Genomic DNA, 24,849 nt, shown 5'->3' on the forward strand with positions numbered 1-24,849 from the left:
AGCTCATTGGTATGTAGTAGGCCTTGGGTTTTATTTGAATTACTGCCAAAAAGAAAAAACCCAAATAAACTACAACAGAAATCAAACAAAAGATGAGTAAAGTGTGCCAAGTAATTTATCAGTAAGACTTACACTATCTGCTTTTATGAAGTTCATGTTGTAGAAGGGAAAAGCCATTATTTTAAACGAGAATGCCGTTAATTTAGGATTGTATGTAACAAGGAAACCTAGCCTAAACTTAGATTTTTGACTAAGTCAGCTTCTTTATACCTTTACACTTATAACCATTGTTTAGTTTAGTAGTTTTATTACTTCCTTGTTTTGCTTATTATACAATCAACTGTCCATCTTTGTCATTCTACTCATTCATTGTTCAGTAAATGTTTCTAATAAGCCAGGCGTTCGTGGCGCATGCCTTTAATCCCAGCACTTGGGAGGCAGAGGCAGGCGGATCTCTGTGAGTTTGAGGCCAGCCTGGTCTACAAAGTGAGTTCCAGGACGGCTTCCAAAGCCACAGAGAAACCCTGTCTCGAAAAACCAAAAAAAAAAAAAAAAAAAAATTGTTTCTAATAAAGAGTGCTGCTACTATCTTTCTTTGCTAACAGTGTCTAAACTCCTTATCCTGTCACTTACAGCTTCCCACAACTGGATCTCAGTTTTCTTTTCCATCTTAGTTTTTTTATCCTTTCCATCTATATGTGAGTCTCATTTTCCAGCCTAGATTATTTGCATTTATAGATAGATGCTTATTCTTGTGTGCCTTCTCTTGTTTTCACTTTAGTCTTTAATCTATATTATTTGAAACTGTAGTTTTCTTTTGAGCTGAGTAAAGTAATATATCTTTGTAAACTGTGCCAAACAAATACTTCTTTTTCAGCTTTCACTTTAAAAAAAGTAATAGATTTAGGGGACTGGAGAGATGGCTCAGTGGCTAAGAGCACTGGCTGTTCTTCCAGAGGTCCTGAGTTCAGTTCCCAGCAACCACATGGTGGCTCACAACCATCTGTAATGAGATCTGGCGTCCTCTTCTGGCCTGCTGACATATATGCAGACAGAACATTGCATGCATAATCAATCAATCAATGAATCTTTAAGGAAATTAATAGATTTATCTACATTCATCCATTCATTAATTCATTCATGCAAGATCTCACCATGGCTGGTCTTGAAATCAGGGATCTGCCTCCTGAGTGCTGGGTTTAAAGGCATGTACCACCACATCCAGCTAAGAAGTTAATAGATTATTTTTATTTTTAATTGTATATCTCTGTGTATTATGTGCATGGAAGTGCAGACACCTAAGGAGTCCAGAAGAGGACTGACTTACTGCAGTCTCCTGGAGCTAGCGTTTTATAGGTGGTTATGAGCTGCCTGACGATATTGGCAACAAAACATGGGTTCTTTACGAGAGTATCAAGCAATCTTTTACTTTTTAAAAAATGTGTATGAGTGTTTGGCTTGCATAAATGTCTGTTCACTGTGTAATGCAGTGCGCATAGACCAGAAGAGGGCGTCCCCTGGTATTGGATTTACAGATAATTGTAAGCTGCCATGTGGTCGCTGGGAATCAAACCTTGGTTCACGGGAAAAACAGCCAGTGCTTTTAATTCCCAACCCGTCTTGACAGCCCTCCATTATAACCTCTGGGCCAACTCTACACCCTTGCCTCCCCACTATTTTTGAGACAGTGTCTCACTGTACAGCTCTGACTTGCTTGGAACTCCAGACTGGCTTCAGCTCCCAGAAATCCAACTACCTTTGCCTCCCAAAGGCTGGATTTAATGGTCTATAGCAGCTTTCTTGGACTGTATTTTTGTTCTTAAAGAATTCATTTGTATATGTGTGAATGTGAATATGCTAAGTGTGTATGGGTGCTCATGGAGTCTAGAAGAAGGTATCCCTTACAGCTGGAATCTGGATATGAGCAGTTCTGAGACATAGTAAGCTGCCATTTGTAGGTGCTAAGAACTGAACTTGGGTCCTGGAAGAGTAAGAAATGCTCTTAAATAATGAGGTGTCCCCCATCTTATTAGTACTTTATAAAATTTATATAATGTTGACATAAGTACTAATTCATGTATTATTTATTTGTCTTTCAGTGGCATTATTACTCCTATGTTTTATCTATAGCTTTTGTTAGTGTGGTGTCCTTGATTTAATGTCATAGCAGCTGAAATGTCCTGGAATGCATCACTCAACGTTGATGGTTTCTGTTTAAAGATAGATAGGAACCTGTAACCTCAACATTGGAGATGGTTGTTGGAGGACTGAGTTTGAGGTCCTCTGGCGCTGTACCAGAGATCTAGAGAAAACAAAACCAAAAAAGAACACAGAACCAAAATACAAATCAAAAGGAATTAATATGGTAGTGAAAATTCCAGGTTGCATATTTTTCATTCACTGTTTTTCTGCTGCTGCTGTGGATTGAACTTGTAGCCTTGTGCACATTAGATAAACACTTTACCACATAGCTTCACCTGCAGTACTCCAGGATGAGTTTGGAGCATCTAACTCTGTTGTTTATGTACATCTGTTTTATGATATGCCTGACTTTCGAGGGGAAAGGGAGTTTGCTTTTCTTTTTGTAATTGTTGTAAATTATATGTAAAATAAAATTTACCAATTTAATTCTTTTGATTGAGACAGAGTAGCCCAGGCTGGTTATTACTGTTGATGACCCTGAACTGCTGATCCCCCCTGTGTACCTAGAATGCAGAAAGTCCTGTCTGCATTCTAGGTAAGCACTCTAGAGCTACATACCCAGTCCCCTGAGACATTTTTAGATGTATTATTCAGCAGTATGTATTCATATTTTGTGTACCCGTAAGCATCTACTTCAGAATTTTTCATCTTCCTAAAATGAAATGGGTGATCATTAAACAGTAATTCTGTAGTGCCCTACTTCCAGCGTAAAAAAAAAAAATCACTGTTTAGCTGGATGTGGTAGCACATACCTTTAATCCCAGCTGGAGGCGAGTACTGTATGAGTGTCTTTGTGTCATCTTGACTATTCTGGAACTCACTCTGTAGGTCAGACTTACCTAGCACTTGGGAGGCAGAGGCAGGCGAATCTCTATTGTGATCTAGGCTAACCTGGTCTACATTCTACATACCAAGTTACAGGATAGCTTAGAGCTACATAATAGAAGAGACCTTAAATAAGTTACTGCCTCCCCCCAGCAAAGAAAAACCATTGTTCTATTTTTTTTTTCCTGTGTCTTATCAGTTTGGCTCATTTGGGTTCACGGTATAAGACAAATAGTGTTTGTCCTTTGGTGTCTGCCCTTAGCATTTTGTTGTCTCTGTTCATCCATGTTGTAACATGTCAAATTTTCCTCCCTTTTTAATGTTTCATTCATTGTATGTACATACTCTACTTTGGTTATCCATTCACCTGGGTGGACTTTAAAAAAATTTATTTACATGCTGGGTGGTGGTAGTGCATGCCTTTGATCTCAGAACTGGGGAGGCAGAGGCAGGTGGATCTATATGAGTTTGAGACCAGCTTGGTCTACAGAGCTAGGGCTACACAGAGAAACTCTGTATCGAAAACAAAACCAAAAACAAAATTTTATTTACTTATTAACTGTGTACGCACAAACACTCTGCAAATGCAAGTGGGCCAATGTGCACACATTGATATTTGTTAAAGGACAAACAGAGTTGTTTCTCCTCTTAACCATAATGGGGCCCCAGGGATCAAACTCAGGTTGTAAGACTTGGTTTGGTAACATGTGCCTTTTTTCTCTGAGCCATCTGGTCAGTTCGTGTGTTTTTTGTTTGTTTTGAAACAGTGTCCCACTGTGGAACCATTTCTGTCCTAGAACTCTAGAGTTGCCTACCTGTACTTTGTGAATTCTTAGAATAAAGGTATATGATACTATGCCAATGGGGTTTTGTTTTTGAGAAGAACTTTCCCTGTGTTGCCTGTGCTGGACTTGAACTCCTAGACTCAAATGGAAACGAAAAGAAACAGGCTTTATAGCCACTGCATTTTCAGTATTAGATAATGATGTCATTTGTGCTATGAGTTCATTTTTTGTAATGGCCTTTAGCTCTAACAAGTGAGAGAACTTGGGCTAAGAGGTTGGCTAGCATCCAGATTTTTGAGGATTTGGTAGTTTGAATGTTAGGCTATTGGATTGATTATCCTTCTGAGACTCTGGTTCGGAAGGAGTAAGAACAAAGTATTACCCTGTGTGCGCGCGCGTGCATGCGTGCGTGCGTGTGTGTGTGTGTGTGTGTGTGTGTGTGTGTGTGTGTGTGTGTGTGTGTGTGATTCAGACTCAGACTCAGGTCTTTACACTTATGCATCAGTTGCTTTTTCTCACTACCTCATGTCCTCAGCCTATTGGTTGCATTCTTTTTTATTTTTTGTTATGTTCTGGTTGAACATGGGGCTGTGCCTACTAGGCAAATGCTTTGCCCCAGGATTTCTTCTGGAGGTAATAAAAATAATTTAGAATTAGACTCTGTAGGGCTGGAGATACAGCTGTTTGAGCCTCCAGTTAGAATGGGAAATTTACTATTGGACTAGCCAATTTAACTGTTTAATATATGAAATAAAGAGTAATTGCTTTAAATTTTATGTGTATGTTTTTGTCTGCATATATATATGTGTATATATATATATGTATATGTATGTGAACCATATGCATGCAGTGCCCTTGGAAGTCAGAAGACTGTCTTGGATCTCCTGGAATTGGTATTAGAAGTAGTTGTATGGGGACTGGGGAGATAGCTCATTGGTTAAGAGCACTGGCTACTCTTTGAGAGGATCTGGGTTTGAGTCCCAGCACCCACATAACGACTCATAGTCATCTGCAACTCCAGTTCCATGGTATCCAATGCCTTCTTTTGGTCTTCTTGGACACCAGGTATACATGTGGTACACAGACATACATGTATACAAAAATCCTTATACATTAAAAAACAATAAATATCTGAGCCTTTGGCTTTCTTTAAATGCAGTTTATTTTTAAAAAAGAAGCAAACACCTGGATGCTTGGAATTGTGAAGCCCAGTTCTCTGGAAGAATAAACCACTGAGCTACTTCTCCAGTTCTGAAATTGAGTATTAAATACCAATACTAATTTTTTTAAAGATTTATTTTTATTTTATGTGCATTGGTATCATACCTGTTTGTGTTTGGGTGTCCAATCTTCTGGAATAACAGACAGTAGTGAACTACCATGTGGGTACTGGGACTTGAAGCTGGGTTTTCTGGAAGAGCAGCTAGTGTTCTTAACGAATGGGCCATCTTTCCAGCCCACCAATACCACAGGTCTGCTTGTTTTAAATAATATAGTTTTGTCTTTTAAGTGACGTATTTTCCATTATGAAGTAAATATAACATCCTTAAGTGTTTTTCATCAAAGTTAATGATGGGATTGTGAACTCGTCTAGAATGAAGGAGCTGTATATTTGTTGAATTAAAGAGTGAGGGAAATGGCCGGGCGTTGGTGGCGCACGCCTTTAATCCCAGCACTCGGGAGGCAGAGGCAGGCGGATCTCTGTGAGTTCGAGACCAGCCTGGTCTACAAGAGCTAGTTCCAGGACAGTCTCCAAAGCCACAGAGAAACCCTGTTGTACATTTTTGTGCTAATATCTGTTACAAAGAAATGATTGCTGGACAGCTGAATGGTTCAGTTTAAAGCTCTTGTTGCTCTTCCAGAAGACCTGAGTTCAGTTCTTGGCCCACATATTAGGCATCTTACAGCTGTAACTCCAGCTCCAAGGGATCTGACACCATTTCTCACCCTTTCAGGGACCCATACAAATGTAGTTTGAATGTGTGCACATGTATGAGCACACACATGTAAGCACAGAAATAAAAATAAATTAATTTTTCAAGTTAGGTTTTCTTTATGTAGCTTTGGAGTCTGTCCTGAGTTTTGTTTGTTTAAAGATTTATTTTTTTATGATACAGTGTTCTGCCTGCATGCCAGAAGAGGGCGCCAGATCAAATTATAGATAGTTGTGAGCCACCATGTAGTTGCAGGAATTGAACTCAAGACCTCTGGAAGAGCAGCCAGTGCTCTTAACTCTGAGCCATCTCTCCAGCCCCCTGAAATAAGTGGTTGGCCATGATGGTACACACAAAGGATCTCTGAGTTCGAGGCCAGCCTGGTCTGCAGAGCAAGTTCCAGGACAACTAGAGCTACACAGAGAGACTCTGTCTGGAAAAACAAATCAACAAACAAAAAGAAATGATTACTGTGTATAAGTCCTGTTATTTGACTTTGTATTTGAAAGAGCTCCTTGTTTATCCCTGTGATAGCAAATTTGCTGTAATATGCAGTGTCAGGTACTGTCAGACTCTGGAGATGTTACAGCAGGTAGGTGGAGACAGAACCTTTTATTAAAGATGGGACAAAGCAGAAATTATAGCTATGAATTCAATTATATGATACAGGGAGAAATAAAGGGTGCTGCCGGAACAGGTTAGGAAGAAGTGATAAATTATGGAAGCTAAAATATGACTTTAGCACAGGTAAAGAGTATATAGAAGAATGTTACTGAGAAAAGAAATGGCACACAAAAGTTCAGGCCAAAAAAACTAAACCCTTGACTATGATACTGAGGCAGAGAGTAGAATATGGGGTTTATGGAGACCTGAGCTGTGGCCTGAAGTCAGACTAATAATAGCATGATCTTAAACCAGATGAATGAACCAGGCCTGTCACAAATAGTCAAACCAGGAATGAACATTCTTTAGAGCTCTTGAGGGAAGGGAGGTATCATAGAATACAGTGAAGGTATTTGTTCTTATTTTGTTTTTATAGCGCCAGTTGGCATGCACTGTCTAGGCAAATCAGGCTGGCCTTCAGCTCTCACAGAGATCTGTCCTCTTCTGGTTCCCAGTGCTAGGATTAAAGATGGTGACTACCATGCTCACCTTGATTTTAGTTTTCTTAAACTCTAAGATTGTTTCTTATTAGTGTTTGACATATAGTAGTAGGCATTGGAGTATTTATCTAATAAGCATCTAACATATTTTTCAAAGAGTTATCTAATAAATTTTGAGAATAACTTGTATAGAAAATTAGGACCATTGTAAGCCATTAGTACATATGCATCTATTTTCTTTAAGCCTGTTTTTGTTGATTACCTCAATTTGGGTAGGTATCATTTGATGTTTTCGTTTTATTTTACATGCTGTCTTATTGGATTTTATAGTCTTATTTCTAATATCTAGCATAATACTAGGGTACAGTATAAATATCTGATAATTAGTTGTATTTGAATGTAGAATGTACATCAAAAGTTTTAAACATATGTCATTGACCTTTGGCCTACTGAAAGCTTTGCTCCTTGGAAAAGAATATCATAAAAGTATATCATTTCCCTTCGTGATACCATTTTCTTCTAGTTCTGTTTTACCTTTACATGTTGGCTTCTTTTGTTTTGTTTTTCTCTTATTTTTTAAAAACTCAAGTATGCTTTATATTCTAGGTCCGGTTTATCACTAAAATATGGCACCCTAATATTAGTTCCGTCACAGGCGCTATTTGTTTGGATATCCTGAAAGATCAATGGTAAGAGACTTCTGAATTTACTCTCTCTTCTCTGGCACATAGGAGAACCAAGACTAAGAATGTTAAGTGTGTTAATTCTCTAAAACATAAGTTACTTTAGGCAGTAGTTTATAAATTCTCTTAAGAAGATAATTGAAAGTATTTTCATTGATATCATGATAGCTATTTAAAAGTAATATCAGATACTAGTGTTACATTAAAAAAATCTTGGGTTTCGCCAGGCGTTGGTGGCGCACGCCTTTAATCCCAGCACTTGGGAGGCAGAGGCAGGCGGATCTCTGTGAGTTCGAGGCCAGCCTGGTCTACAAAGTGAGTTCCAGGACAGCCTCCAAAGCTACAGAGAAACCCTGTCTGGAAAAACCAAAAAAAAAAAAAAAAAAAAAAAAAATCTTGGGTTTCTTTTCTTGGTAAATTTCCTTCTTTGTTATCTAAAGAAGATATTTGTAATAGACTAAAATGTAAGTTGACATAGTCAATTTTCAAATGAAATATAGGCAAAAATAGCTCAGAGCTGTATTAATTGAGATTGAACAGAGTTAAGGCTCTGAGGTGTCACCGGTTCTTTTGTAAGTGTTATTTTCTTTTGCATAAGGCTTCTTCCACTTCATTTGCTTTTTCTTTTCTTTTCTTTTCTTTTCTTTTCTTTTTCTTTTTTTTTTTTTTACAAGACAGGGTTTCTCTTCGTGGCTTTGGAGGCTGTCCTGGAACTCACTATGTAGACCAGGCTGGCCTCGAACTTGTGGAGATCCGCCTGCCTCTGCCTCCTGGGGGCTGGGATTAAAGGCATGCGCCACCAACGCCTGGCTCTTTTTTTTCTTCCCAATTTTTGTATATTTTTGGTTTTGTAAGTATGTATGTATATGTGCATGAACTTACCACAGCACACTATGGAGGTCAGACAACAGCCTACAGACGTCTATGTAGTGCACTCTTTGTGCCCAAGGATTGAGCTCATCAAGTTAGCAGTCTTGGTGAGAAGCAGCAAGCACCTCTACTTACGGAACTACTTCATTGGTGCATATATTTTGTTTTGCTTTCCTTTAAAGGTTTTTCTGAGCCGGGCGGTGGTGGCGCACGCCTTTAATCCCAGCCCTTGGGAGGCAGAAGCGGGGAATCTCTGTGAGTTAGTGGGCAGCCTAGTCTATAGAGCGAGTTCCAGGACAACCTCCAAAACAACACAGAGAAATTCTGTCTCAAAAAACCAAAACAAAAACACTTTGTATGTGTGTACATGTGAGCACATAGAGCAGAAGACAACCTCCTGTATTTGGTACCTTTTTTAAAACATCAAACTTGACACCTTTTGTCATCAAGTGCCTCTACTCACTGAGCCATCTTGCCAAGCACATAAGAATTCCTTACACTCCAAGCTCATGTTGATGTCTATTTATCTGTTTGAATTATGTAATAAACATCTTAAGTGTGTTAAAAACAACCAACCAAAAAGTTCTGTTCCCAGAGTTGCTGTTGCAAACCTTTTTTAAATCTCAGCATCCAGGAGGCAGAGGCAGTCAGCAGGTCTTTGTTAGTTGGAAGCCAGTCTGGTCTACATAGCCAGTTTACTCCAGCCAGGGTACATAGTGAAATACTAACTTAAAGAAAAAAATTCTTTGGGGTTGGAGAGATGACTCAGTTAAAACACCCTGGCTGCTCTTCTAAGAGAGCTCAAGTTGGAATCCCTTGTTGTAGTGCCTTGCATTCAATGCCCTCTTCCATCTTAGGAGCATTAAGCTCACACATGGTACACAGACAAACATACCCATACACATAAGGTAACATAAAAAATCTTTTTTCTTCTTTCTGCAGTCTTCCTCATTTAAGCTCTTAGCAGTTGCACATCTGTTCAGTTATGATCTTGGATTTTCTTTTCCTTTTTTTCTTTTTTCTTTTTTTAAATTGAGATAGTCTCAATGTGTGGCATTGGCTAGCCTGGAACTTGGTCTGTAAACCATCCTGGCCTCGAACATACAGAGATCTACCTGTCTCTTTCAAGTGCTCATGTTAAAGGCATGCAACACCACACCTGGCTTATTCTTTTTCCTTTTTTTTTCCTCTGGTGTTGTGTACCCTGTCTACACAAATGTGTTGGTAAAATTTGTAGTCTTACAGGCAGCTTTCCTAGTCACTTTGAGTCACAGTTCATTTTACTTTTTGTCTGGATGATTGCAGTAGCTTGTCCCCTCTCAGTCTCTCACTCTGTTCTGTTCAGGCCATTTTTGGCAGTATCATTAAAGCAGTGTTAATTTGTACTGTCTGTCAGTCCGTATGTGTTTGTATATGTGTATGAGTGTGTGTGACATGGTGTACTTTGAGGAGTCAACTTTTCTCCTTTCACCATGTGGGTTTTGGGGGTTAAACGCAGGTTGCCAAGCTCTCTGCAGGCTCCATTTGTCCCTCCCTCCTTACCTTCTTTCTTTGGTTTTTGTTTTCCTTGCTTGATGATTGAACTGTGGGCCTCATGTCAGGCCAGTGCCCTACTGTTTGAAATTCATTGCTCTGTGTACATGGTGTGGACATGAGGGTTTCTCTGTGGCTTTTTGGGCTGTCCTGGAATTAGCTCTTGTGGACCAGGCTGGTCTCGAACTCACAGAGACCTGCCTGCCTCTGGCTCCCAGTGCTGGGATTAAAGGCGTGTGCCATCACTGCCTGATCAGAATTTTTTTAACGTACAAATTTGAATACTCTAGTTGCTGTCAATAGATAAATAAATCATAAGATAATTGACCTTTTATCAGTATGGTAGCTTTGTACATGTCACAGATTACATTTTTTTAAATCCAGTCTTCCATCAGTGGAAACTGCTTGCTCCTTCGGGCACTTGTGTATAATGCTGTGAGCCTGAGTGTATGAGTGACTGTTGATGTCTCTTCTTTTGTTTCGTTGGGTTTCTTTGCAGAAGTAGAATGTCTGGACCTCTATTTAATTTTTATTATATTAACTATTATTTTGAGGAACTTCCATACTGTTTCTTTTTTTCTTTATCGAGGCATAACAGGGCATAGTAACTTGTGTGAAGTTGAGACAGTCAGTTCAGTAAGTGGATCATTAACACAGTTGAGAGTTAAGTGCACACAATGCACATTTACTGCGTGTCTAGCAAGCCACATAACAATTTATAGTGCCAGATTAATGCTAACACTGTTTCTACTAATAGTGAATGAGAGTTAAATTTCTATGTATTTACTAGCAACTGCCCTTTTCTGTTGTTTTGATGGTAGGCATCTTTTTATTTATTTCTTCTTTATTTTTCCTTTTCTTTGTTCTTATTTGTTTGCTTTTTGGTTTTTTTGAGACAGCATTTCTCTGTGTAGTCCTGGCTGTTCTGGAACTCGATCTGTAGACCAGGCTGTCCTGGAATTTACAGAGATCCATTTCCTGCCTCCTGAATGCTGGGATTAAGTGTGTATGCCACCTCTTTCTGGCTGATATGAGATTTGTTTTTGAGACAGGATTTTTGTCTATAACAACACTAGCTATCCTGGCATTTGCTCTGTAGAGCAGGCTGGCTTCAAACTAAGAGAGATCCTCCTGCCTCTGCCTCTCAAGTGTTGGGATTAAAGGCGTGCTCCACCACCACTGCCCAGCAAGATTATTACATTTTTCTTTGCTATTCAAGATTGCTTGCTCCCTCCCTCCCTCCCTCCCTCCCTCCCTCCCTCCCTCCCCTCCCTCCCTCCCTCCCTCCCTCCCTCCCTCCCTCCCCTCCCTCCCTCCCTCCCTCCCTCCCTCCCTCCCTCCCTCCCTCCCCTCCCTCCCTTTTTTGTGTATAGCCCGAGCAGTCCTAGAATTCTCTCTGTATACCAGGGTGGCCTTTTGACTGCTGGGATTAAAGATGGATTGCCATCACCGCCACCACCCCACTAAACATATCTTCTTTTGCTTTCTCTCTCTCTTTTTTTCTGTGATTAAAGGTGTGTACCGCTACTGCCTGGCTCAAATGTATTTCCCTCCTTCCTTTTTTGTTTTTTTTTTTGTTTTTGTTTTGTTTTTTACGAGACAGGGTTTCTCTGTATTGTTTTGTAGGCTATTGGTCCAGCCCAGCCTCGAACTCACAGAGATCCGCCTACCTCTGCCTCCCGAGTGCTGGGATTAAAGGCATGCATCACCACCGCCCAACCCTTCCTTCCTTTTTAAAACATACATATTTATCATTTTAATTTTAAGTATATTGGTGTTTTGCCATGGGTGTCAGGTCCCCTGGAACTGGAGTTCCAGGCGGTGTGAGCTGCCATGTGGGAGCTGGGAACTGAACCTGAGTCCTTCGTAGGAGTAGTGAGTGTTTTTAACAGCTGAGCTCTTTCCAGCTCTAAACATAATTTTTTAAAAGATAAAATTTAGTTGCTGGAGAGAGGTCTCAGTAACCTCTCTTTTTATGTATTTGGCCTTTTGGTTGTATGTATGTGTGTACCTGATGCCTGTGGAGGCCATAGATGTTGAAACCTCTATACCTGTAATTATAGACAGATGTAAGCTGCCATGATGTCTGGGAACTGTACTTGTGTCTTCTAAAGAGCATCAAGGTCCTTAATCAATGAACCATCTCTTCAGCCACTGAAATTCCTCAAAAATTAAAATCAGAGTGATATACTCTTTCCATGTTTTTGTGGTAATAGACAGATATAAATATTTAAGAGCTAAGTGTGGTTATATGTGATTTAACTTTTCTTTATTTCAAAGCTTATTTATTATACATGTGTATGGTGTGGGTATGGTGCCTGTATGATGGTCATAGGATATCAGTATGGATTCTGGTCTCTCTTCGAACTTTCACCTGAGTTCTAGGGATGAACTTTGGTCTTGGTCACAAGTGTTTTTCCACTTAGCTGTCTCATCAGCCTCTGTGTGTGCTTATTGGTGGAAAATTCACTGTGATGCTCTTAGGAAATTGAACACCTAGGTCCAGAAAAAAAAGCAAGTCTTGTTTTGTTACCTAGGATATAGAGCTATGTAACTGTTTTAAAAGGTTTTGTTTTGTTTTAAGACAGGGTCTGTGTAGCTGAGGTTGTTCTGAAACTGTAGACCAAGCTGGCCTCTGCCTCTGCCTACAATGATCTTTAGAGTAAAGTCTAGTACTACCCAGCTGTGTTTTCAAAGCTTTTAAAAGAACTACTGTGTCTTAAATGCTAGTTCAGCAGGTCAGCCTGTTTATTGGTTCTTTTAGATCACTATTGGTTGTTGCTGTTGTTGTCTGAGACATGTTTCAGTGTAGCTCACAGCTCTTTAGGTAGTTGAGGATTCCCTGAAGTCTTGGTCTATAAGTGCTAGTGTGAGGTTTGCAGCACTGTGCTTGGCGGCTCAACTTCTTTTAATCAAGCATCAGGCCAGGTTTTCCTAATCGCTGTAGTTTCCCTTGAGATATAAATTGATCAATTAGAAATTTTTATTGTAATTGCTTCCCCTAACCCTCATAAATTACAGTCTTGCTTTATTGATTAGGCTGAGTTTGACCTCCTGCTTTCGTCTACCACGTGCTAGGATTATATGTTACCATAACTGGCTTCCTGAAAGGTCATTATAGAAAATGGTATATAGTGAACATTTTAATATGTGAAATAGAGACCTACATTGCACTTAACTTCAGCTGTTGCCAGTTAGCTTAAATTGTAAAGGAGAGTGTTTTTCAAATACTATCTTTTGTCATTTTCATTGAACAATCTTTTCAAACATTCCCAGCTTCTAATTGAGCAGGTGTGTTGTGAGGATGTTCGTTTAAGTTCCTAAGCCATCAGCTGAGCCTGAGTAATAACAGTCCTAAAGCAGGTGCTCTAGTCCTGGTGATGCTTCTAGTCAGGAGGGGGATTGCCATTTAACGAGGCTGACTGCTGTAACACATGGTGTTCCTAATCAGTTACGTTTTTTTTCCTGAACATTTAGGATTGCTTTGCGCATTATCTGTGGAAACTGCAAATAGTCACTGGTTTGCTTTGTTTTGTTTCGAGACATTCTCAGGGTGTAGCCTTGGCTGTTCTGGCACTTGCTGAGTAGATGAGACTAGTCACTTTTTTTTTTTTTTTAGGATTAAGAACTCAACCAGAAAAGACTGATCATTTGTGTAGTCAAAAATAGAGCATACCAAGGGCAGGGTTAGGGAATGTAGCTCAGTGGTATTGTGCCTTTTGCCTTCACAAGGCCCTAGGCTGACAGCCTAGTATCTCAGAAGACTGTACTACTTATACGTTTTAGTCTTGTACGTTCATTACATTTCAGTACTACTAAAGTAAATTTTAAACAATTGCTTCATAAAGACCAAGGTTGTAAATATATTTACAAGCATTGCGTAAGTGATAACATGTAATTTTATTACTAATTAGGTGTATGTCTTGGTGTGGTTATATGTAGTCTGTATGGGTGCCTAAGGAGGCCAGAAAACATTAGATCTCCTGGAACTAGAGTTACAGTCCATTGTGAGCCATCCAGCATGGGTGCTGGACCTAATCTCAGGTCGTCTGCCAAAGCAGTACACCCCAAGTGATGATACTTTAAACAAAAAGTTGTCCTATTTTGGAATGTAGCAGACTTACTGTGGGACTTGTAAAGGGTAATTTACTTGCTTGTTTTATTTAGCATGCCATTAAAGAGATGGCTGGAGAGGTGGCTCAGTGGTTAAAGGCATATCCTACTCTTTGAAGGACCCAAGTTGAATTCCCAATCCCCATGTTGGATGACATACAACTGTTTTTAGCTCCAGTTGGAGGGAATCAGCTGCTTCTGGCTTCTGTAAGCACCTGTACTTATATGCACATACATAAATACTCTTAAAATTCAAAACAATAAAACTTTCAAAAAATCCACAGGCTATATTGGTATTAATAACTTTAATTATCTCCTTATTAAGAAATATGATAAGGGCCTGGAGAGATTGCTTAGTGGGTAAGAGCATGTGTTCTTGCAGAGGACTTGGCTTTGGTTCCCAGCACCGGAACAGCAGTTGAAGATCATCTGTAACTCAGAGTTCTAGGAGGCCCAAAGCCCTCTTCTTACCTTCATGGGCATCAGGCACTCAGGTGCACATACATGCATATGCGGAGATGAAAGACTCATACACCTAAAATCTAAAATATTTTGTTTAAGAAGAGAATGAATTATAAATGGAGCCAGTAGATAAAGCTTACAAGGTAGTTATAAGTAACAAGGAGAAAAAGCGGGTCCGAATAGGATACAATGATTTAAATTATTTTAAAAATAGGCTCATTGTAAGAAAAAATTGGCAATTATACACATATTAGTTGACTCTAATTTCAATTAAAAAACATACACTTTAAGTCATTCAGCACCCCTTTTAAGTGGGATGTTTTCCTTTTTTGAAATTTAGGGCGGCAGCAATGACTCTACGCACGGTATTATTGTCATTGCAAGCACTGTTGGCAGCTGCAGAACCAGATGACCCCCAAGACGCAGTAGTAGCAAATCAGGTAAGAAGGGAGATTTTGAAAGACTTTCTTATACCTGTGTATATGGATTTTAATATCTGATGTCAACCGATGAACATTCTATATTGGGACTGAATTTGGAAATGGTTTCATTGGATACATGACAGATGCTGTTCCTAATGAAAGAATTCCACAGAGAGAACCTGTGCAGCTACCATTTAGAGTTTACAGCTAGCATTATCTCATGCACTTTGTCATCTGTGCACTTTTGTAACTCTTCCATACCTTCTTAGCTTCTTACTGGTGGTAATCGTAATAACCTCCCACCTCAGAAATGGAGCTGACAGTAGTGGCATTGCAAAGGTTTTCATGTGTGTTGAATGGAGAACTTTTCCCTTTTCGTTAATGCCTCTAAGGGTAAGGTAATGTACATTCACGCTGCCTGGTTTGTGCAGTCTCATTTTGTAGGAACAGAGTCATGTCCCTGTGTCTATTTTGATATCCAGTCACAGTGACAGTGTTGCACACTGTGGCTTGACAGGTTTAAAATACTAGAATCTATACTTTAGCCATAGTTTGTCAACCTCTAAAGTATTCTGATTTACTGAGTATTTTTGTTGTTAAACATCTTCTCTCAATTTATGTAATACTTGCCTCTTCTCTCCCTGTATTTAGAGTTGATTTTTAGTTACTATGATCTGCACCCCCCCTTCCTCTCTCTGGGTTTCTCTGTGTAATAGTCCACTGGCTGTCCTTGAACTCACAAAGATCCACTTGCTCTGCCTCCCTAGTGCACCACTGCCTGGCTATTGTTACTCACTTTTAATGAGAGTTATTGGGTCCTCCTGTTGTTCCCCTCCCATCTTGTATACTCCCTGTATGATCAAAGCACCCCGAGGAATTGCTTGTGTTTGATCTCTTCCCTGAACCCCAGCTCCTGCCTGTGTGGTGGTGTACTCGAATCCCAGCACTTGGGAGGCAGAGGCAGGCGGATCTCTGTGAGCTCAAGGCAAGCCTGGTCTACAGAGGAGTTCCAGGACAGCCTCCAAAGCAATACAGAGAAACCCTGTCTCGAAAAACAAAAACAAAAACAAACAAACAAAAAAAAAACCAACCCAAACCAGCTGTTACTCACTTAGGACCTAATATTTACTTTGCAGAGATTTTTCATGATCTAAGCTATTCTTGAACACTTTTTAACTCTTCCATGTTATTCGAGTTCATGAATATTTGAGATCATAATCATTTTAATTTTTATACTGTTTTCCTTGTTTCCCCTTTAGGGAAACATTTCCTATTAAATATTCTTACATTTTTTAAAAGTGCACTTGTGTGTGTGTGGGTGGGTGTTCACATGCTTGCTTGGTGTTTTAAGTGTGGGCACAGTTACCTCACAGTGTCCATGTTACCTGGGTTTCAGGCTTCAAACTCTTCTTGTATTTGTTTTTTGTTTTGTTTTGTTTCCTTTGAGATAGGGTTTCTTTGAGTAGACTGCTTTGTAGATAGGTTGGCCTCGAACTCACAGATCCACTTATTTCTGTCTGACTCCTGAGTGTTGGGATTTATGGTGTATGTCACCACTGCCAGGATTTTATCAAATTAACTTGTCAGGCTTATGCAGCTAGTGTCCTTTGCTGCTGAACCATCTTCCTGGTCCAAATTTCTTTATCCATATGTTCTTTAAAAAAGAAAAAAGACTTATTTTTAAAATTATGTATGTGCATCTCTGAGTATGAGCACTTGAATGCCAATAATTGTCGAGGTCTGAAGAAGGTATTCTCCCTCCCTCCCTCCCTCCCTCCCTCCCTCCCTCCCTCCCTCCCTCCCTCCCTCCCTCCCTCCCTCCCTCCCTCCCTCCCTCCCTTCTTAATTTGACCACCTGATGTTGGTGCTGGTAAGAGACACCTCTTCAGGCTTCTCTTTATGGCTTTAACTTAAATGCACATTTTGACAACTTTCTCTCTTCCTTCCCCTTGAAGATCTGCTTGTTCTTTTTATGCATGCTTCCTTAGTTTCATTGATGACTTAAAGTGCTTGGAATTAGGGCTTTTTGCAGTTTACACATGTGTGCTATTAATAATTTAGTGGCATAAGTCTGTTTTGAGAAGTTTAGCTTCTATTTTCCCATAGATTGAGATGTAAAATCAAAACTGACTTTTAACACCTAAAATAATTTTGCTTGTTTGGTCACAAAGTATTGCTTGGAGTACATTAAATATCTTTTTTGTTTGTTTGTTTGTTTTGTTTTTGTTTTTTTTTTTTTTTGAGACATGGTTTCTCTGTGTAGCCCTGGCTGTTCTGGAACTTACTCAGTAGACCATGCTGTCCTTGAACTCACAGAAATCTCCTGCCTCTGCCGCACTATATAGTGCCAGGACTAAAGGCATTAGTTACCACCATGCAGCAAATCCCAGCCCTCTATAAGTAGAGGATCTCTGTGCTTGAGGCAAGCCTGATCTAGATGTAGATAGTTCTTGGACAGCCTGGGTTATATAGTGAGAGCTTGTTTTAGCAAGAGAGTGAGAGGGAGGGAAGGAAAGAATGCCCTAGGACCAGAGAGATGGATGGCTCAGTGAATTAAGAGTTCTTGCTGTTCTTTCAAAGGACCAGAGATGATATCCCAGCACCGACACTGGGCTGCTCATCACTGCCCTCTTCTTGGCCTTCCTGGGCACTACCACACCAGTGCACGCATGTGTAAAATTTAAAAATATTTATAAAGACATAGTAAGTGGCCAGGAGGTGGCACACACCTGTAATCCCAGCACTTGGGAGACAGAGATAGGTGGATTTCTGTGAGTTTGAGTCTAGCCTAGTCCGCAACACAAGTTACAGGACAGGCAGGACTATTACACAAAGTATACAGTAACCCTATCTAGACAGAACAACAATAAACAAAAAGGAAATATTAAACGAATTGACAGTTTTTACAAATGAATTAACCTCATCTCTTTTAAATTCAAGTGACAAATCTTACTGTCTAAAAAGGACTCTTGAGTTTTAAATTTTCCTAAAGGGTGATACAAGTTAGGTTTTTTGAGTGTTGAGTTTACTTTGAACAGTTCAAAGAGAGGTGTCTCAGCTTGAGCTCGGCCTAGTAGCATAGCTGGTTATATTGATCAGCAATGTTCATGTAATTGTACATGCTACTCATTTTGTTCAGTTGTATAATTTACTGTACCATGATTAGAACATTTATTATTGGATGTTTGGTTAAAATGTATTAACTTTGTCCTTTATTTTCACAAAGCTTCATTTTTTGAATGACTCATCTGCAATGGAACACGAATCACAGTTTGTGTTTTGTCACATGGGGTGCTGGTAACTGAACTTCTGACTTCTGACTCAGCAAGCACTACCATTCGTGATTCCAACAGCTCCAGCCCAAATGAGTCCCATCTTAGATATAAATGTGTTTTCTGTAGTTGAGCTGCTATGTTAACTGTCACTGTATCATCATGCTAATCATTTTTTCCCCCTCCATGTAGTACAAACAAAATCCTGAAATGTTCAAGCAGACAGCTCGACTTTGGGCACATGTGTATGCTGGAGCACCAGTTTCTAGTCCAGAATACACCAAAAAAATAGAAAACCTGTGTGCTATGGGCTTTGATAGGGTAAGTACGGGCGGAATTGATTTGACTTCCTCATTCTAAATTGCTCTGAGTCCTTAGGGCAGGTGGGCTAGCAATGAAAAAAAAATTCCAGTTTTGGTTAATAGAGGAAAGAATGCATGATTCTCAGTGCAAACCTTAGTGAGGTTTTTCAGAGCTTAGCAAGTGCTTCCTTGAGATGTGATTCTTCTTGTCACTTCTTTACAGAATGCAGTAATAGTGGCCTTGTCTTCAAAATCATGGGATGTAGAGACTGCAACAGAACTGCTTCTGAGTAACTGAGGCCTGGGAGCTGCCGCCAGCCAAGCTCGCCTCTTCTTGAGGAACACCAACATCTGTTATTTTTAGGATTCTGCATAAATTTCTTTTAAACTGGCATTCTTGCCTAATGATGTTATCTAGGCACCATTGGAGACTGCAAAAAAAAAAAATCCCTGCTCTGTAAATAAAGCTAATTAAACGTCTGTGTAAATTTAAAAAGGGGAAATACTTTAATTTTTTCTTAATAGTGTAAAAATTCTTTGAGCTAAGCTAAAACCATGGAGAAAACATGCTACGTTAGTGTTTAGCAGTGTAACAAGACTAGCGAGTTTGCTTCAGGGTTCTGTTGAATAACTAGGATTAACACTGAGTGTCGCCCGCTCACACTGTCCTGTTGCATCACAGCTACCTTAAGCGTTTGAACTTGGATCCTCTGTGCCTGTGAATTTACTTGCATGCTTGTACTTGACTTCTTAGGATGGGTAGCTGAAAAGACCACCCTTTTAAGTGTTAGGAGATTCTTGAATTTTGAGATTTGTTCAGATTTAAAGATGAACTAATCAGAGATTTTTGGTCCCTGTGGATAGGTAGGGACACTCTTATTTTTTCCCTGTTACCATCCAGAGCTAGGATTCTCATGGTGAATTTCTCTGTGTTTGGTGGGAAACGTGCTGAGTAAGGGTCCCTTGTTCCATTTTAGGTCATAGGTTTGCAATGTTTTGTCCGAGTTCTTCACTATGTAAGTAATAATGTGAAAAGGGGGCTGCCGATTCTGTTTCCCTTACAAAAGAAGTAAGCACTGATGCTGCAGTATTCCCAGATTTAATGAAAGGACCTTACTTAGTTTGTCAGTGAAATTGATGAAATCTTTGGAAACTTGAAGGACGCAGGCAGCTGTTTTCAGTAGTGTCCAGTTTAACTGGAACTTTATAATTTGCTTTTACCCTTATGCACCCTTATGCACTCCCATGTTGACACATAAAAGCTGTACATACTTCAGATGCACATAGGAATAGGGATGTGTTATAAATCTAGCTTTCTTTATGATGTTTCTAATAATGTGAGAATTGAAACTTTCCCTTCTCTTGTACATAGACTTCCTGTTCTTACTGACCGTCACATCTCATTCTAAGTTCCAAAGTTTGAAAACTCTTTGTTTTGAAAACTCAAACACATAATTTAACCATCTTAATAAGGTTCATGTGAATTTATGTAGGCAGTTATTACATAGGAGGTATAATTATGAATTTTGAGGACCAATGCATAAATAACAGAAATGTAATGGGATCAGACTGAATTAAAGTAAGGCTCTCTATTGAAAGTCATATTCTAAAAGGTTTGTTTTCTTGAAGTGTTCTTCATCTTATAGTCATAAAATGTTTGGAAAGTACTTTTTGAACCTATTAACTCAACATAACTTCATTTAACTTTTCAATAATCTTGATACTACAAGCAATAAAAGAACCATTAGATATCTAACATTAAAGATGTGAAGGTTCTTCCAGCGGTGTGTAAGGCTTTCACAGTGCACAGCGACTCTTAGTGTTGCTGTTCCTGCACACTAAACTCAAGCTGCTATGTTGTTCTCCATGTTTGCGGTCCTGTTGCAGCCACATCCTTTTATTGCTGTAGTTTATTTTCTAAAGATGCCAAAGGAAACAAGTTTTGCTTTATTTATTTTAAATAGCTAAAACCTTTGTACTTTTCTTTATATTCTGAGATTAGATGGGATTGTATGAAGTCATGGGCAGTTGAGCTCCATTATTGACTAGATTTTTTTTTTAGTGGAGGTGGCTTGGTAACACTAATATTTGGATATTTAAAATACTCTTGGGGTTTACCCTTTGCCTGTATTGTCAGGGAATATTGTCTGTTTAGACACAGATGAGAAATAACTCAGATGACTAGAGTCAAGCATTACCCAGTTTGCTCTTGGAGGCTTTTTTTTTTTTTTTTTTTTGGTCGAGTGTCTTCCCCCTACCCCATACAGGCCTCAGACTGTTCCTATATGTACTAAACACTGAAGTGTCCCCAGCACCCAGGGAATTTGAGAAGTATAGTGTGTGGTTTCACAGATTTCCATGATGAGGCCTCTGTATAACTTAATTTTTAGCTGGGGGCGGCGGCAAAGCAAATTCTCCTGTGATCCCAACTCTTGGGTACCAGAACCATGAGTTCAAGGCTGTATGGGTTGCATACGTAAAACTGCTTGAGATTTCTCATTTTCATTTAAGTCCTCTTTTTCAAAAACTTTCCCCCCCAACTGCTGGTAGGTTTAGTTAACCAAAAACAAAAAAGCTTCAATTTTTTTTTTAAATTCTGGTATGAAATACATTTAAAAATTCAGGCCTAGTAAAAAGTACCCTGATGGAAATTATTTTTCTAATTTTGCATTTGAGAATTTGACAGTTTAAGAAGTCCTAAAAAATTAACTATTTATGTCTGGGTGTGGTGGCACATGCTTTGTGCCCTAGACTTCTTGAGAGGCAGAGGCATGCAGATTTGTGACTTCAAGCCCATCCTGGTCTACATAGCAAGTTCCATGCCAGCCAAGGCTCCACAGACCTCGTGGGAGCATCCGCCTTCCCAGTAATTTTTGTGAGATCTCATTTAGCGCATGCAGAATTACGACAACTCATGGATCCTCTAATAAGCTTTTAAATAATCCAGTCGTTTTTTCTGAGCCTCTGCCTGACTGTTAGTAGGAAACTTGGTTGTCAGCATGTTGGAATTGATCACAGAAAGGTTTGACTCCAAATATAGAATGTAGACATGTAAGGCCCGCTGATACTAACCAGTGCCCCAAGTTTGTGTGGTTTACTTAAAACACGTCACCTTCAAAAATCTGTAAATGTTTGGAATCTTGAGCAGTTGCTTTTGAGAAGTATAACCGATAAAATGAGATTAAAGCACTTGTTTTTGAAATTTTTTATATTCCTGATTGGTGGCATTTAACACTATGCAAAAATCTATCTATCTGCAGGAAGGAACTGCCATCAGGCTTTGCTCGTTATGCACTACAAATGCAGCCCATTATTTTACTGGTTAGGCTGATGAAAATGTGAAAAGCAGAGCTTGACTGTAACTGTATCAGGATAGCAAGTAAGACGTTCTTGAAATCCAGTGTAGCAACACCAGAAATGAAGTTTGGTGGTATGAGAATTTAAGATGAATTCGGGCAGAGAATAGTAGAGTCTGGTATATTGTATACATAGATGGAACCAGTGTTTAGATAGGAAAAAGGAAAAGGAAGGTGTCTGTTTACAGATTATTTTATGGACTTTGACAAAATGATTCTGTATTAATCACTTTTTCTAGTTCCAAGGAGTTGACGTTTAAGAGCTGCATTTCCATCCTTCAGTCCCTGTTGAAGTAAATGCATACATACCCATCAGCCTGTTGGTGTCACCACTGTTGCGTAGCCTTTTCTCAAGCACGACTTCCAGTGTCTGCACATACTATGACACTGTTTGCACTGTTGAAATGCACAGTACAAATCCACTGCGTCAGGTAGGGGAATGATGGTGTCTCCCTTGCCTGTCATGTTCTGTTACTGCTTTCTTATACTGCTAGGACCTCAGAAGCCTGCAATCACCACTGCAAGGTGTCATGATTGTGTCACCTTTGGCTGGGTTGGTCCACCACGCTGCTGTCTGATCAGGGGTGGCACAGGTTTGTTTGGTTCAGAGGCAAGGGGATCCAGTCCTTGACCGTGCTGTTACTCTGATCATGTCTGCTTTCTGTCACCTACTTTTTACAGGCATCATAATAAAAGCTAGACAATTTCTTTGGGAGAAAGAGAATTATTTAATGTAATTTAAAGACTTTTCCAATAGAAAATGAAATATTGAAAATATCTATTTTTTAGCTTTCAGCAATTGATGGTGCTTTGTTGTGGTGTGTGCTGCTGGAAGTTACTGCCATTATAGGGATTTTCATTAACCTCACTGGAAAAGAACCTTGCTTGTTAGCTTCTTTAGATCTCTATAAACAGTTTGTTAGTGATGGTAAATTCTGTAGGAGGGTCTATTCTGAGCCATTAACTTCCTGTAAGGGGAAAATGGGTTGGTTACCAGAAACACCATTGAAGCAGGGTGGGCTATGGGTGGAGGGTTGGGTGTTTGTCTTGAGAATTAAAAACTACGAAACACTTTTGTATACAACTGAATTTTTAAAAAAAATAAACACATTTTTAAAGATGTTGAATTTTCCCCCTTATTGGGAATTCTTAAAAATATATGCATGCACATCACCCCGCCCCCCACATATGGTTTATATTATTCCCAACAAGCAATTAAGCCTTCTCATTAAACCAGAACCAGAAAGATGCTTTCAGTTTTATAGTAATGATGCATGTGCTAATAGATTTGCAAATTGTTTTAGGTCCGTTGAATTGCAAAGGATGTAGGTTTCTGCTCAGACTTACTTGTAATTGGGGCATTGGCTGGCTGAGCTCTGGCCCAGAGTTTCAAGTTCTCCACAGTTGGTGGTTGAGGCAGCACTGTTCAGCTTTCATATAAGCACACAAGTCCTGGAAAGGCTGCAAGGTGCCATGAAGACTCTAGATGGTTGTGGCATGTGCTGAATTTTAAACTGAGCCTGGTGGTGATCTCAGCATCCAGGAGGCAAGCAGCTAGGGAGACGTGTCTGTCTGAGGCCAACCTGTTCTGTTTGTTCAGTTCCAGGCTCACGAGAACTACATACATAGTTAGACCCTATCATAAAAAGCCAAGCTTTTCTGATCTTGTTCTTTATCATGGGTATGTTTAGCATTTTTGCCTCATTTGTAAAAACCCGATGAAATAAATGGTAGCATTATCCAGTATGGTGGCACACTGTTCCAATCCCAGCACTTGGGAATTGAGGTGCTACGTGACACCATGCCTCATAAAACTAAAATGGGTAGGTGAAATAGAGCACTTCCAGTCAGGATCGTGTTCAGTGTGAGTGCATGTGGTACCCTGTGCAGATCAGAGGCCACTGAGGAGCTTGAGAAGGGCTTAGTGCTACCTGGTTTTGTCCACAGTGCTGAGATGACAGGTATGTGACTATGGCTGGATTGGATTTTTTTTTCTTTTTTAATTTCGTGCTGGTACTCAAGCTCAGTTCCTCTTATGAACTGAGCAGTCAACCTTAACCCTCCTAACTGCTCCCAGTGCCCCATAGCTTTGCTGAAAACTTGCTCAGCGAGAAACAGATGACGAGGTCAGCTGGAGCAAGGGATAGACAGGGTAGGGAATGAGACGTGGAAAGGGAAGGCCAGTCACAGAAGAGTAGTGGGACACACGAGGAGCAGGAGGTGGGGACCATAGGGCCTGGGGAAGCACAGAAAACTTGCCAGCTGTTTTTAATTTCTTAAAGTTGAGATTCTGCCTGGCAGTGGTAGCATAGGCCTTTAGTCCCAGAACTCAGAGGAAGGCAGATCTGAGTTTGAAGTCAACTTGGTCTACAGAACTAGTCCCAGGACAGGCTCCAAAGCTACACAGAGAACTCCTTTCTCAAACATTCAAATACTGAGGTTCCCACCCGTGTCTTCAGCCCAGTGCTGATGTCTGGAAGCAGGCTGGCCCAAGAGCTCACAGGTAGCATGTGTGAGGCATGGGCTCCATTCCCAGCACTGTGCACCCCAAACCCTGCCCAAACCAAAGCCTTCACTGACCACCTCTTTTTTTCTTTTTTGGTTTTTTGAGACAGGGTTTCTCTGTAGCTTTGTAGCCTGTCCTGGAACTCGCCTCAGCCTCCAGAGTGCTGGGATTAAAGGCGTGCACTATCAGTGCCTGGCCACTGATCTCCTCTTACTACTCTTCAGATGTCTAGTTCCTGCTGGTCCCCGAGTTTCTTTACTACCCTCTTCAATTGTTTTTCAAATGTGCTTGTATTAGTCAACAACCACATCTGAGTAACTCAGCCCAGCACTCAGGAGGCTGGGTGGGGATCACCACAGTTCTAGGCTATCTAGGAAAGTATTTCTGTTTGGAAAGTAAAACAAAATAAAAACCCAGAAGACCACCAGAAAACCAAACCCCAAACCCTTTCTGGTTCACTATTATCCTTTGTCACAATTGA

General features: G+C 39.9%; 1 protein-coding gene across 2 annotated transcripts in view; it reads left to right on the top strand.

The window, feature by feature from the left end:
• Ube2k (ubiquitin conjugating enzyme E2 K) overlaps nucleotides 1-22,982 on the top strand; it is a 50,254-nt gene extending 27,272 nt beyond the window's left edge. For both annotated transcript variants that reach the window (XM_040747117.1, XM_040747118.1), the window contains exons 4-7: nucleotides 7,456-7,538; nucleotides 14,851-14,950; nucleotides 18,397-18,525; nucleotides 18,730-22,982. In XM_040747117.1, coding sequence (XP_040603051.1) covers nucleotides 7,456-7,538; nucleotides 14,851-14,950; nucleotides 18,397-18,525; nucleotides 18,730-18,804 — 387 coding nt within the window. In that variant the 3' untranslated portion in view covers nucleotides 18,805-22,982. The remainder of the gene's footprint in view (nucleotides 1-7,455; nucleotides 7,539-14,850; nucleotides 14,951-18,396; nucleotides 18,526-18,729) is intronic.
• The last annotated feature ends 1,867 nt before the right edge of the window (nucleotides 22,983-24,849 follow it).

This window comes from Mesocricetus auratus, unplaced genomic scaffold (assembly GCF_017639785.1).
Source record: "Mesocricetus auratus isolate SY011 unplaced genomic scaffold, BCM_Maur_2.0 Super-Scaffold_100006, whole genome shotgun sequence".
NCBI lineage: Eukaryota > Metazoa > Chordata > Mammalia > Rodentia > Cricetidae > Mesocricetus > Mesocricetus auratus.